The sequence below is a fragment of the Poromitra crassiceps genome, assembly GCF_964638095.1.
Source record: "Poromitra crassiceps genome assembly, chromosome: 18".
Classification (NCBI taxonomy): domain Eukaryota; kingdom Metazoa; phylum Chordata; class Actinopteri; order Beryciformes; family Melamphaidae; genus Poromitra; species Poromitra crassiceps.
Window position 1 is genome coordinate 16,097,296 of NC_139636.1, and position 13,897 is coordinate 16,111,192.

The following is a 13,897-nucleotide window of genomic DNA, read 5'->3' on the forward strand; positions in this document are numbered from 1 at the left end:
GCGGGTCTTTGGTCTTGCCCACTGTGGCCCACTGACGTCTACCGCGTCTTACCAAGAAATGTGGTTATCCATAATAACTCTACGGCGACATCTTGCGTCGCAAAAGGAAAGCTCCAAATCATACTCATGATAAAGTCTTGCTTTGAAGGTGACCACTGACACTTAATAATAAATAGCTGTTGTCTTCCTAAATTCAGCAGGGTGATGACTACAGCAAAAATGTATTACTTAGACGTGTCTTCTTTAGCTCCCTTCTCGCAGGGGACTGAATGCAATCAGATGATAGAGGAAAATTGTATTTGTCCTTTATTTGACTGTATTGTACAATAGGCATGCTACATTCAAACACAGTCTGAACCCCTCAGTCAGACTAGTTAACCACTGGTCTGACAGTATGACTGCAGCATGGAGCAGGAAACTGTTCAGAACTGGACAAAAATGACCCAACCTCCCCCAGATGATTTAGCTGCATCAGCAGCTGTAATGTGAGCCATAGAAATGTCAAGAAAAATGTTTCATGGTCTCGTAGTGTGAGTGGCTAAGAGGTGTGCTGATACTAAAATCCAAGTGTGGCACTGAAATAAAGAAATAATACTTGTACAAAATGTGTGACAGCAGGGTGCTAAACATACAGAGAAGAACATACAGATTGGACATGGCATGGGATTGTTTTTGTATGTTGGTTTTATTATTACTGAGAAGAGCGCTTAAGCTGAAAAGCTCCCTGAAGTCAGATGTGAGCAGTTCAGTAGGTCAAATTTTGTTAAGTTTCCCACAAAATCAAACCTACGGCATTGAAAGTAGTACAAAGCACAACCTTTCAAAGGCAAATCATTCAACAGCTGAGCACAGAGGGATTACAGATAGGAAGGAAAGGGTACATAAATAAAACAAAGTTAAGCAGAAATGAATCAAATGCGACACAAAATTTAGTCTACGACACCTTTATAGACATGGTTAATATTCGTTATATTACTTATCCACAGAGTTTTTGCAAATGTTAGTAAAGCTGCAGTCTGATACAAAAGTGCTGGCCAGTGGTTTTGAATGATTCACGAATGCTGCCCAGAAAAGTGCACTTGGAGTAAGAGAGCTACTGGACTCCACCACCATCAGGCCGTGATGAGACATACAGACACTTAGTCGGTGCTTGGAGATGCACCTTGATTGAGCTGCTAGGTTGTATCATGGTTAGCTAGCCAGAAGTTCCAAATGAATTGGAAGACCGGATGGGAGAGCTTTGCAGGTATAAAGCCAGGCAAACTGCATGTCAGCCATTTTAAATAGACAACAAATGTGATACATTTCAAAGGTAAAAGAAGCTTCTGGTCTAGGCCAAGTATACAAGCACAGAAACGTCATAATTTTGATACTGTACTTTGATAGTTTATTCACGTATTGGTTAGGTTACTCTATTGCATCACAACATCTTTCTGATTTATTACATAGTGTTGTATAGGGTGGTGACATTAATAGTGAATCTTACATGTAGGACCATGTACCAACATATACCATGTCAAAAGATATCTGTCTAGATCCTGTTCATAGGGCAACAAGATATCAGTCTACCAAAAACCAGCTGATGTGACTACAGTGATAAGACAGCATACGTTTACTTGTCAGTGGTTAGAAAATGAAAGAAAGTGTATGTAACTTTATTATGCACATGGCCAGTTTTGTGATACCAATAAAATGGTTGTTTCTGGTATACTTTCATTGACTTAGTGGCAAAGAGAAAAAACACCTGAGACGCAGTCTTTTTTCCCCCCCAAATTCTGTGACGCCCCTAAAGCAAGAAAGTACGTAAATCAAGAGCAAGGCATGCTGCTTTGCAGAAACATCTTCATGTTGTGATAATAGTTGCAAGAGTAATGCGATTAGATCTAAATAAACCGCAGCATGCAGTTCAGTATGTTGGGCATCGAATTAATGATGGTACCACAGAGCAGAATATACATGTATAGGACACCTCTTTCTTCTTCAAGCACTATGAATTACAGACATGGTGTACATTTTGGAATCAAGAGGCACATACAGTTTGATTCATAATAAGTGGTGTGAGATATCATTCCTCTTCTCCTGCTGGGAATAAATAAATAAATAAAAAGATGGCGAGGAGACATTTTTTATGTCATGTGACCCGTTATCATGCTTCACCGGAGATATTGAGGTCGCACTGTGGTCAGGTGATAAACAGTCACTGGGGGGAGGCCATTCAAAGTGCATGTATGCGACTGCGAGTGTTCTGGGCCACGGTGACATAACTAGCTTTATCAGACAGTAAAACCCCCGTGTTCGTTAAGCCTATATAGATCGAATCTGGCAGATTAAGGTCCGCTAAGGTGGTAGTAACAGTTAGTGGGGAAGGAACAGAGGTGCTTTGTGTGTAATGAGTGTATTGTGGACGGAGGATCTTTCTACGCGTGCGTGTGCGTGGTGCATCAGGATGTCCAGGACTGCATGTTGCACAGCATGGCCTCAAAGCGCTCCATGTCGGGGGCATGAGCGTGGGCCAGGTGGTCCGTCAGCCGGCTGTATAAGCTGAAAGACTTCAGCTCCAGCCAGATGAAGCCAAAACGGTCCTCATCAAACAGCACAAACAGCCCCGCGGTGCGCTCTGGGCTGGTGAAGCCGTGCCCGGCGATCAGACCCGTCCCATAGAAGCTGAAACAGAGGAACATCAACACACATCCATCAGCCAATATACCGCTACTGTCAGAGCTGGCGTGTGGGCGGGGCAGACAGGGCAATTGCACAGAGCACCATGCCACTAGGGGTGCCAAATTTGTCCACACTTGTCTTAATTTGATTGTTACTAGGGTGACACCCAGGGGGGTCGCGACCCCCAGGTTAAGAACCACTGCTCTAGTACACTGTGGGTTTCTATGCATTATCCAGCTCTTTTAGCGGAGACATTACTCACCACTTCCTGCAGGTGCGAGGGTAGACCTCGTTGCGGGCCATAACCCCTAGGGGCAGGATGAAGGGCTGGGATTCAGGGGAGCTGCTGCTGATGGGGCCAGGCTGGCACTTCTCTGAACAGACTCGGGAGCCCGCCTCCACCCCTTCCGCCCCCTCCGCTCCACTGTGGCCATCACAGGCACCCCCTGCTGCGTCTTCGGGGGCAGTGGAAGTGCCCTTGGCCTGCTGCTGTGCCTCCCTCTGTACTTCCTCGTGCACCGCCTGGACCAGACGCGACAGCTCCTCTATGCTGCGCTGACGCTCCAAGTCTGGAAGCACCACGGGCCGGCTCAGGTCCACATCTAGTGTTAGCTGCCCTGCAGGAACGTTGGGGTCTCCCTATCGGAAGGGGCAACATTACAGTCTGCACAACTAGCAGCTTAATCACGTGGGACAGTGCTACATCTTCCAACCCCGTATGGTCCATTCAAAGACAATGGGTACACGGCACGGTTCTACACTAAGCTCAGGGCTATTTTATGATTAATCAAAAAGCTATCTTCATGATGCATATGAATTAATATGTTTAAATAATTATATATATATTGTTATTATTATAACGAGGCCAAGAAATACCAGTTGTTAGCAAACCTTGCAGAATAGACCCTTTTCACAGGGGCCATTTTGTGTCGAAAAGGCAGAATAAACACAGGTGCAAGCCGAACACTAATGCAGGTTTCCAAATTCCAATGATGGAAGTTTGAAACCCTCATTAGTGTTTTGCTTGCACCTGTGTTTACCCTGCCTTTTCGACACAAAATGGCCCCCGTCAGAAGGGTCTATTGGTCAAATTGCCATTCCATGAGTTGCCAAGTATTGGGACTCACTGTGAGCTTAGTGGCCCTTGCGGTTGCTCCATGGAAACTGAGCATAACAATCTCCAGGCCGTGGCTCCCATAGGTGCCCTTGAAGAGGCCGGGCCGCAGCAAGTCGGAGGGCAGCTGTGGAGGCAGGTAGATCCTCCGGTACGTCAAGCAGTTACTGTCAACAACAAAGCATATCAAAGACGCGTCTTAGGGTTGCTTTCGTTCCGTTCCGCACCTGGGAACGATTGCCCCCCCCTCCCCTCTCCCCCGCTGGTCAGCTTTCATATTACAACATATCTTCCGTGCTCGGAAACGGAACAGAGTGCACTTGCGTCATCAACTATGCCTGGAGTTTATCCTCGTCCGTGTGTTGTCTATGTTGTTCCAGAACGGTTGGCTTTCACACTTGCAAGTGTCCCGTGCTCGCGCACGCCAAAGCGCTCCCCAGACCACCTTTTCAAGTGCATCCTGTCATGGTTCTCTGTTGTGTGCCCAGGCGCGGAACGGAACGCAACGTTCACACTCATCAAACGTTCCGAAACTGGGGTCAATTTGGGGACATGTGAGCTCGGGAACGGGACCTGGGTGGCAGTGTGAAAGCACTCTTAGTCGCTACCAAGGCCATAGCATCTATATGTTATTGATAAATCCTCACTCGTGCCTTTTAAAGAGAAATCGTGCTTTTCTGAAGATGCCACGCCATTCTTGTCGCCATTATATTGACTGGTATAAATAAAGTATGAAAGAGGGACACATACTCATATTGGCTAGTATAAATGAACTTCATGAGGATGAGCTCCTGCATGTGCTCATGGAAGATGTCCTCCAGCGTCCGCCCCCATTCTTCTTCCAACCATGTCCTAAACTCCTACACAGATAAACACACATACATGCACACACACCACACCACAGAAAGCTGATCACGTTGCCTTTGAATTCCAACATTATCAAAGTACATGGACTTTAAAAACATGATTAAGCAATATTGCACAATAATTACATAATTAACAAGTTGCAGATAATGACAGTTTCCTGACTTGCCCCCTCACCTCCTGCCTGCCTCCTGGCATGCGGTGATGATCCGTCTGGGTACATTTGGTTGAGAATTCATCCTTCTTCACAGTCTAAAAGTAGCACATCACAGAAACAAATTTGAGGACGAGTCAACCTACTTTTAGATGATGGTACTAACCTCACATTAGAGCACCACTACAACAAATATCCACAAAATTCTGTAAAGCCCGTTGCTCTGGTGCACACAGGTAAGTAGCATCCTGAATATCAAGATACCCCAGGGTTACCACACATTTTCATGGATACAATTTCAAAACTTTTCCATGACTTTTCAAGGATACATAATAGAATTTCCATGAATAAATACCAAAAATTATGATTACACTGGTTAAATAGGACACACCTCTTTATATTGGACTGGAGTGCTTTACAGTCACTGCATCACATTACATGGAAGCTATTGAAATAAAACATGAATTTTCCATAAAAATATTAATATAAAATACAAGCAGCACTAAAATGCAATATAAAGAGCTGTGTCCTATGTTAAATTACGTAGAAGGTTATCCACAGAAGATTACTGTAACAATTAATGTCATTACACAAAACAAAATTGCATTATTTAATTTCCCAAACTTTCAAGGATTTGACTAATTCCATGATTTTTCCAGGTTTTCCATGACCGTGGGAACCCTGATACAAATTGCAATGCATACATGCTGTGCGGGCCGGGGCGGGGACTGACCTGTATGTCTCCTTTGTGAGGGCCCTTGTGTCCGTACATGCACTCCACAGTGGCCGTCTTGGTCTCCCACATGTGGATGCGGAAGAGTGGCCGTCTTCTCATCGGATCCTCTACGCGAGGGTCGTGAGGCGGCAAGTACATCCAGCCAATGATGAATAGCCCATCCACCTGTAACAATAACAATAAGAGTTCCAATAAAAACCAGACAAGCAACAAGTAAATGGATAGAAGAGGTAAATAAGATTAAGCAATCTTCTTCTACATAATAAAGTTGAAGTTGTCTGTCTATTTGTGTGTCTGTTGTCTATACACGCCCACACCGCCAGACCGATTGGGCTGAAATTTTGCATGGTGGTGGGTTGTGATCCGGGGAAGGTCATGGCCAGGTCATCAATCCCCCGAACCACCTGGAAGGTCCTGGAAAATCCTGGAAGCCACCTTACGCCCACACCCCAGGTCAGGCCACCTTACGCCCACACCCCAGGTCAGGCCACCTTACGCCCACACCCCAGGTCAGATTGGGCTGAACCTTTGCATGGTAGTGGGTTATGACCCGGGGACGATCAAGGCAGGTTGTATAATCCTGGAAACCATCTGGACACCACCATAATTTCCGGCCAAGCAAAAGACACAGTTGTATTGCTTTGTGCCTATTTAGCCCGGGCAACGCCGGGTACATTGCTAGTAAAACAATAAAACCAAATACAACAAACCCATAAAACAGAGATAAAACGTAGGTAAAGGGGGGTGGGGATAAAGAATAAATGTAATAAAACTATAAGCAGATGTTTGTATAAAAGTGAGTCCCCTAGAATTTTTTTCGGGCCTGGTGGTACCCACCGAAAACAAAACCCTAAACCGACATGGCACGCCGCGGGATGGCATATTGGCATGGTCGGCTTTGGTCAGATGGTGCAGCAAGCAAGCGGCCTACAATTTACATTTGCTTTCATATTTTGCTTTGCTTGGTATATTCAAGACTTAAAACAAAGTGATCACAAGGAGAGGATGGCGTAATAAAGTTCATTTATTGCTGAATAAATAAGCTGTGTAACTTATTGCAAAACATTACAGGGAGGGATGCAAGCTCACAAAAGCAAATGCTTATCGATTTGAATGAACGTGGGGGGGTTTTTCCCTTTCTTTTTTCTCAATTTTTCCTCTCCAATTGTAGGGGAAACACCGGAGTCTTAAGAAGTTATGTCAAAGATGACGCTGATTTTGCTAAAATGAAAACACTTTCAATGTTTCACCAGCCAAATAGAGAAATGATCTTAAAAATTATGTTTGGTTGCCTGCCAAAGTGGCTGACCAGCGTTTGGCAGGTAGATGGTGCTCATTTCCCCACTTTATTTGCTTTTTGTGAAAGAGATCAACAAATAGAGATCCAGCATCACTGCCCTCACCAATGAAAAAAAGTCTTTGTTGGCAAACTTGTGTAAGATTTGTTTGTACTTACCACAACATTGAGCAGCCCACCATAGGGGCCAATGTCAGGCTGCCACAGGCCCAAGATATGTCTGTATGGGTGAAGCACTGCGACACAAGAGCACAAAGCCAGAGCTCGTGAGTTTCTGCACTGCTACCCTGATGCTATGCTGCCTGTGTGCAATGCCATGCATGGTTCAAACACAAGAGCAAACGCTATAACCAACACATAATGCTGTTTGAATTGAGATGAGGTGCTCGTCTACGGATCCAATGAGGGCACCGCCTGTTTTTAAAGTGGACAGGCTCCGTCTGGGACGTGTAAAAAGTGCAAACTAACCGCAGCCCTGCAGCCTGTCGGCCTGTCGGCCAAGCTGTGAGAGAAAACACACACAGCAAAAGTTCTCTGAACTCCCGTTTTAGACTGAATGTAAAGAAAATGGTGCTGAGGAGAATCACCACAAATCCTTTTCACACACAGCATGCAGAACACTGTCAAAAGCATCTGCTTGCAAGATACAGATGGTCACACTAAATGAATAGAACTTCCACACACACAACCTCACATGCTGTGGGCAATTAGCGCCGAGAGGCGCAGTACATACAGTACATGTACACGCCTCTATAGTCCATGTGCTCGTAGTCAGGAAGGAGCTTCATAAAGCGACCAGACTTCACCCGAGGGTTGACACCTGGACAGGCACAACACAGGTATGTGTAGAGTGCACCGACAGACAGGCTCAGCTGACTACTATGAGGAGTCTAGTGAATACAGAAGTGTGCCAAAAGAAAATCAATTCAAAGATCCAACAGGTGACACCGGTCTGCATGGTATGTGTTTTAGTGGTCGACCGATTAACGGCATTTTGAGATCATCGGCATGGGCCGATGCCTGCGCTCACAAGGTCGATAAATGAAAATGTCTGCAGACACATCTGCTGGCAGCCTTGTCAGCGTGGCTGCTGTGGATCGATGTTAGCGCTCCCCTTGTGTCAATAATACACCAAGCTAACTTGGCACAGTGTTTAATGAGGTACAGTGTGAGTGAACTTAATATTTTTTAATGTCTTTGATCACTTAGATTGGCTATTTGGCTGGTAACCAAGCCTGTCAACAAACGTAATCAAACAAACATACAAAAATATGCTTTGGGACAGTTTTGCGAAGGTGGTGAATAAGTTAGTTACGAGCCCTGTGGACATTTATTTACCGTAGTTGAGGTTTTTTGAGTGCACTGCAGACAGAGTGCAGAACAGAGACAATGCAGACAATAACATTAGTGTTCAATAAATGTTCATTTTGTGTCTCATTTGTTATTATTAAATTGGTGTATTTTATCAGATGGAGGAAAACAACAACAACAACATGATATCGGCATTATACGTATCAACCATTAGCTACCCTGGTCTCTAAATATCGGCATCGCCATTGAAAAACGCCTATCGGTCGCCCGCTAGTATGTTTTATTAACAGTGTGTGTTGCCAAATTATTATTTTTCTAAATCTCATAAAAAAGGACGACGTCATGTGAATCCCCCAGAAGTGAACCCCTTCCCTCCCCAAAGGGCAAAATATGTAGGTAGGTACATGCTTAAGTGGAGATGCACACAATAAAGAAGACAAACTCAATCAATTGGTGGAGAAGGGATGAGTGAAATACTTGACTGGAACAAGTCATGGGTCACTTTTTTTTGGCAGGCAAACTCACGTTTTACATAGAGCTCCCGGCTGGATACACCTCCCACTTCCATCTTCCGCAGATCCTCCCTCATGCCAAACTCTGTGGAAGATCAAGAAAGGAGACCAAGCTTGGCTTAAAGCGGGTTAGGATAGAGCTGTGCATCCCACATCTCTACATGGGAGTGAAGAAGTCACTGACACACAGTCCCATAGGCTTCAATTGAAAATGAAACCCTCAAGCAGCATAACAATTGGCTCTGTCATTCAATATTGCAAGCATGTGAATTGTGTTGCTAAGCATTATAGCAGTTAAAGAGAGCAAATATATTGGAGTCACTCAGTGACCTCTCTCTGTTACTCTTATTATCTGACAACAGCCATGGAATTTGCACCTTTGTCATTTGCACAGCAGCCAGTGGCCATCCAGGTCCAGGCATAATCTCCAGTCAAGAGAGGCGGAGAGGAGACGACTAGATGAATGACTCACTCACACACCGCTTCACCAGCATGCCTCCTGTATGTGCCTGTGGCCGAGATGGCCCTACTAGTGTCAGCAGGCCCAGGTCTATTTTTGCAGCATGTGACTGCAGGGCAAGCAGACTGGATTAGCCATAATTTCCTATCTGGTTCCCGCACAGATCGATATAAAAGCTTTTAGGGGAACACAAAGCAGAGCACAGTGCCCCGGTGCAAATGGTGTCGACAAGAAACAGAGCGCAGCAGCGCACCACATAACAACACATAGCATGTTATGACACACATAATGTTAGTGTTATGTGTCATAACACTGTTATGACACATAAACACTAACATTGTGTGTGTTGTGATTAATTATGTTATTAATTTGCTAGTTAAAACTGGCTTTTGCACATGCAGGTGACACATTGGTGGTTCTCAACATGGGGTCCTCCTCCTCCCACCAAATGGATGAATTGTTACACTTCATTATTTCATTTACAGGATGGCAACAGAATTACAGAATCTAGAATAATGACTGTTTTGATCATAGTTTCACTGTTATCACTCTACCTGCAATAAAGATAGTCATGGAATTCTGGACTAAATAATATCATATATATATATATATATATATATATATATATATATATATATATATATATATATATATATATATATATATATATATATATATACACACATACATATGATTTGGATTGGAGAGACATCTCATCAAATGGGGATCTGTGGCTCTAATGTGGACAAGGGTTGATCGATCACTGATTGTTAATTGTTACATGCAAATCTCTCCAACAAGCCCTGCATTATTTACCCTCCATGCATCGCCTTCTCCAAATGGTTTCCGTGTTGAGGATTTGCCTGAATTTCTTGCAGACAAGGGCGACATTTGGCAGCGCCGCACCGGGCAGTAAGGAGAATATTTCCACCACAAGCTCCGGTGGTAAGTCCAATAGAGACTGTGGATTTGGAGGTCCGGTGTTTGCGCGATCCAGAAACCCGAGTTTGTTGAAATTAGCGCTGCCGTAGGACTCCGGAGAAGCGTCACTCGGCCCTGCTATGGTGCCCGGGCCTGCTGCACCGATGTCGGCTTGCTTGCGGCCCACGATCCGCTCCTCTTCCTCATCGTCCATGTCGGAGTCGCTGCTACCCTGGTCCTCTTTGTTTTGTCGCTGTCGCCGCCGGCACCTCCGCGACTGCCCCACTCCGCAGAGCCTGGCACACACAGCCATCCGTAGTCACCAAACAAGCAACATTACATCACCGCCACAACAAATGGATCATCAGCTGCCCTGGCTGCAGTCTGGACTGGCTGATCTCCTCCTGCTGCCCTTGTGTGCGTGCAGCGGGTGTGCGTGCGTGCATGGGCGGAAACGTTGCTCGTGACGTCAGACGACAGTCGCTGAAGAAAAGAAAAACGTGGTGTACATAGTAATATAGATAGAACAGTACAGCATCTTCACAGTCAGGTTTTATTCCAAGCATACAAATGCATTCTTGTCCCACGATATAGCCTATCGGCTTTTGCTCTTCGTGTGAAGTCTGCCTCATATCTAAAAATGCTACACATTATTTGCCTTGTGTCTCGAACACAAGGTCGGCCCAGGTCCACGTCGTTCTTTTAATACATCCATTCCATGATCCACGTCTGGCCTTTACTCTTTAAGCTATGATCTCATGATGAAACGCTATCAAGTGTGTACACAAGTGTGCTCATCCACATTGCTGATAATCTTTAGATCTTCACTGTAAAGTTATCTATCAGTCAATCAATCTAAATGCTTTCTTAAAACAGTTATGATTTGCTACAACTGGCGCCCCATCCCGCCCTCGGGCCCGTGGCCCCTGCTGCAGGGGGCATCCCTTATTTTTCTGCATGAAAAGTGGCAACCCGTCCCTATCTTGACATGTTATAGTCCCAAAACACACCTTGCTATATCTGGCCTGGATCAACATTTACCAACATAACATTACAATCAATGACATTTCCATGTCAGTCAGGATACAACAATAATATTCTGTCCTTAAAGAGTATTTTCTTATATATTTGGCTAAATACTAGCCAATTATCATCTATGGTAGTTCTTCCATGAAGACAAAGCAAGGGAAAAAACAAGGGAGGAAGAAAAGAATCGAGCCAGCCAGGAGTCGAACCTAGAATCTTCTGATCCGTAGTCAGACGCGTTATCCATTGCGCCACTGGCCCGATAAACATGCGGATATAATAGCATCTATATAACACTTCTACTGTATATCATCATCAGTATATAAAAGGAAGATAGGACTCTGTTTGTCTGTCTGTCCCCACTGATGATATCATCAGTGATGTCATAAATCCTCTCTCTCGCACGCGCGCACACACACACACACACACACACACACACACACACACACACACACACACACACACACACACACACTGGTGAGCTTGGAAACAGGGGAGGAAGCTAGTGCGGCGACCGTGCGGCTTTTTTTTTTCACGTGTGCGCGCGCGCATGTGTGTGTGTGTATTTGCCATGTTTCCCATGCTGTCAAGCCTCTTAGCTTTCCACCCAGTGAGGAGCATTGCATTAGCACCCAGTGAGAGGACTACAGGACGGAACAGCACCTGGCACCTGAGGCGGTCCCAGGGAAAATATGACGTGTGCTCTGCTGCTGATACTCTCACCCACAAGCAGTTTTTGCCCAAAACGCCCAAATCTCATTTTAAATTAGCATTAGGATTAGACTGTTGTGATGTCATTATTCAGTTTTAACCATCAATAATTGTTCCTTTTCTCATTATTTCATTTCTCAGAGTAAATACTGTATATTTATTTCGAGATTTTTGTCAATTATTTGTGCTGTTATGGTTATAATTAGCCTAGTTACTCACTTCTACACTATCTTAGATTGTGTTACTTATGGATGGCATGGAATTATAGTGAAAATAGATTATCCCCCCTTTTTGCTGGGACAGGGGACCCCACTTTGAAAACCACTGGCTTAGGCTAGAACTGTTGTGAGAAGGTTTCAGGATTTATCTCTATGCATTAGGCTGTGATTACTATTTATATAAATCTATTTATTCACATAGATTCATGATATATTATGGTATACAGCAGTGGTGGCTGGTGAGCTTGGCAATTGGGCCTTTTTTTTTTCTCTTTTGCAGTTTGAAGACAGATTTTAACAACATACAAACAAAACAAAAGCTCAGACACAGCTGGAAAACAAAGCAAAGCATACTATTGATTGACAATTATAATATGGTGCTACCACCCATATAAGGGTGCTTACATGCTTATAAAAGCATAATGGGTTATACAAGGGGCCAAGACAAACCAGCTGAGCAAGTCACCCACCGCCCCTAACCTCATCAAGGTAGGCCAGAAACGGGTCCCAAATATGTCACTCCTATACCCTAATGTAATCTCAATAGCAGCACCAGTCTCCTTCAAGGAAACGAGATCAATAGAAATTATTAGGCTACAGACCGCTTTACCATCTACACTGTAACAGGCAACATCAAACTTCATTTCAGTTTAATTCAATCACACAATCCTAAAACTTGGGTGCTGGCTTGACAGATTCCTCAACTGCAATAATTTTTATGGCAGAAGATGTAGCCCAGGCCAGTGTTTATCGAACTTGCTCATGTTAAGGAGCCCTAAACTAACACAAATTACACCACGCACCCCCATATAGATAAGATTTTGTTCCAGGGTCCCCCATCTGATAAGAGTTTTGCTAGATGTTTTATCAGACATTATATGAAACCCATGACCAAAATAGTCATACATTCTGTGATTGTGTTACTTATGGATGGAATTATAGTGAAAATAGATTAGCCTAATCCCCCCTTTTTGCTGGGGAACCCACTTTGAAAACCACTATTTTAGGCTACAACTGTTGCAAGAAGGTGAATTTTCACACATTTTCAATGCAGATTGAGGACAAATAAGATGGATGTCCTCTGGTGCATTTTAACGTTATAGCGCACCCAGGAGAAAGAGAGTTGAAGTGGGAATAATTTCTGGCTGAGCAATGTAGGCTAATGCACCTCAAAATAAAGTAAGATATTTAGGCTAACAGTTAGTCTGTCAGTAAAAGGTTTGATGGATGAACAAATCAATCAAAAACACTTCACTATGTCCAACATAGGAGGATCACAATGGAAATAAGCCTTTGGCTTTATTGTGTACTTAATCCTCGGCATGTGTTAATGTATGTAAACTGTCTTCATTTGAAGCTTTTTTATGTGGATTTTACATTGTGTCAAATAAACTACTACTACTACTACAAGTTTCGTTTCATTCCATTGAATTTGGCAGCGCGACATGCAAATTGCATGTTTCATTGCGTTCCATGTTTGGTTCCGCGCTGCCAAATTCAGTTAAAACATGTGCGAGTTTAAGATCGCCATTGTATTAGGAAATGGCGGGCTATTCAGCATAAAACAATATAATAGCGGCTAATAGCGCTGCTTGGTGGACGCCGACTTTAGTAGAAGACCTGGATAACTCGAACTTAATTGACTTACTTGCATATCCAATGCTGTCACAGCTGTCTGTAGTCGGTGCGCCGTGCAGCCGATGAGGTTGCAGCAGTATCCCAGTGTTTGCTACATCGGGAGCCTCCGTGAACCCCGCTGCAGTCTCTCTAAACTCGTTGCAGGAAATCGTGTTCCGGGCGCTCATGCAACGGCTTGTGAGCTAACTTACTGTTTGATAATAAAAAAAAACATAGGGAAAGGGGAAAGTATAGGTGCTACTACTGTCTGTAAATCTATCTATTAATCTGTCAG

The 13,897-nt window shown here is 44.1% G+C and overlaps 1 protein-coding gene across 1 annotated transcript; it reads right to left on the minus strand.

The window, feature by feature from the left end:
* Positions 1 to 706: 706 nt before the first annotated feature.
* fbxo31 (F-box protein 31) lies at positions 707 to 10,415 on the minus strand. The gene is made up of 9 exons (XM_083655149.1): positions 9,926 to 10,415; positions 8,663 to 8,734; positions 6,986 to 7,062; positions 5,527 to 5,694; positions 4,817 to 4,891; positions 4,526 to 4,635; positions 3,789 to 3,942; positions 2,924 to 3,300; positions 707 to 2,664 (listed from the first exon to the last, which is right to left on the minus strand). Exons 1-9 carry the CDS (start codon positions 10,341 to 10,343, stop codon positions 2,442 to 2,444), a joined length of 1,674 nt encoding a protein of 557 aa, XP_083511275.1. The 5' UTR covers positions 10,344 to 10,415; the 3' UTR covers positions 707 to 2,441.
* Positions 10,416 to 13,897: the final 3,482 nt, after the last annotated feature.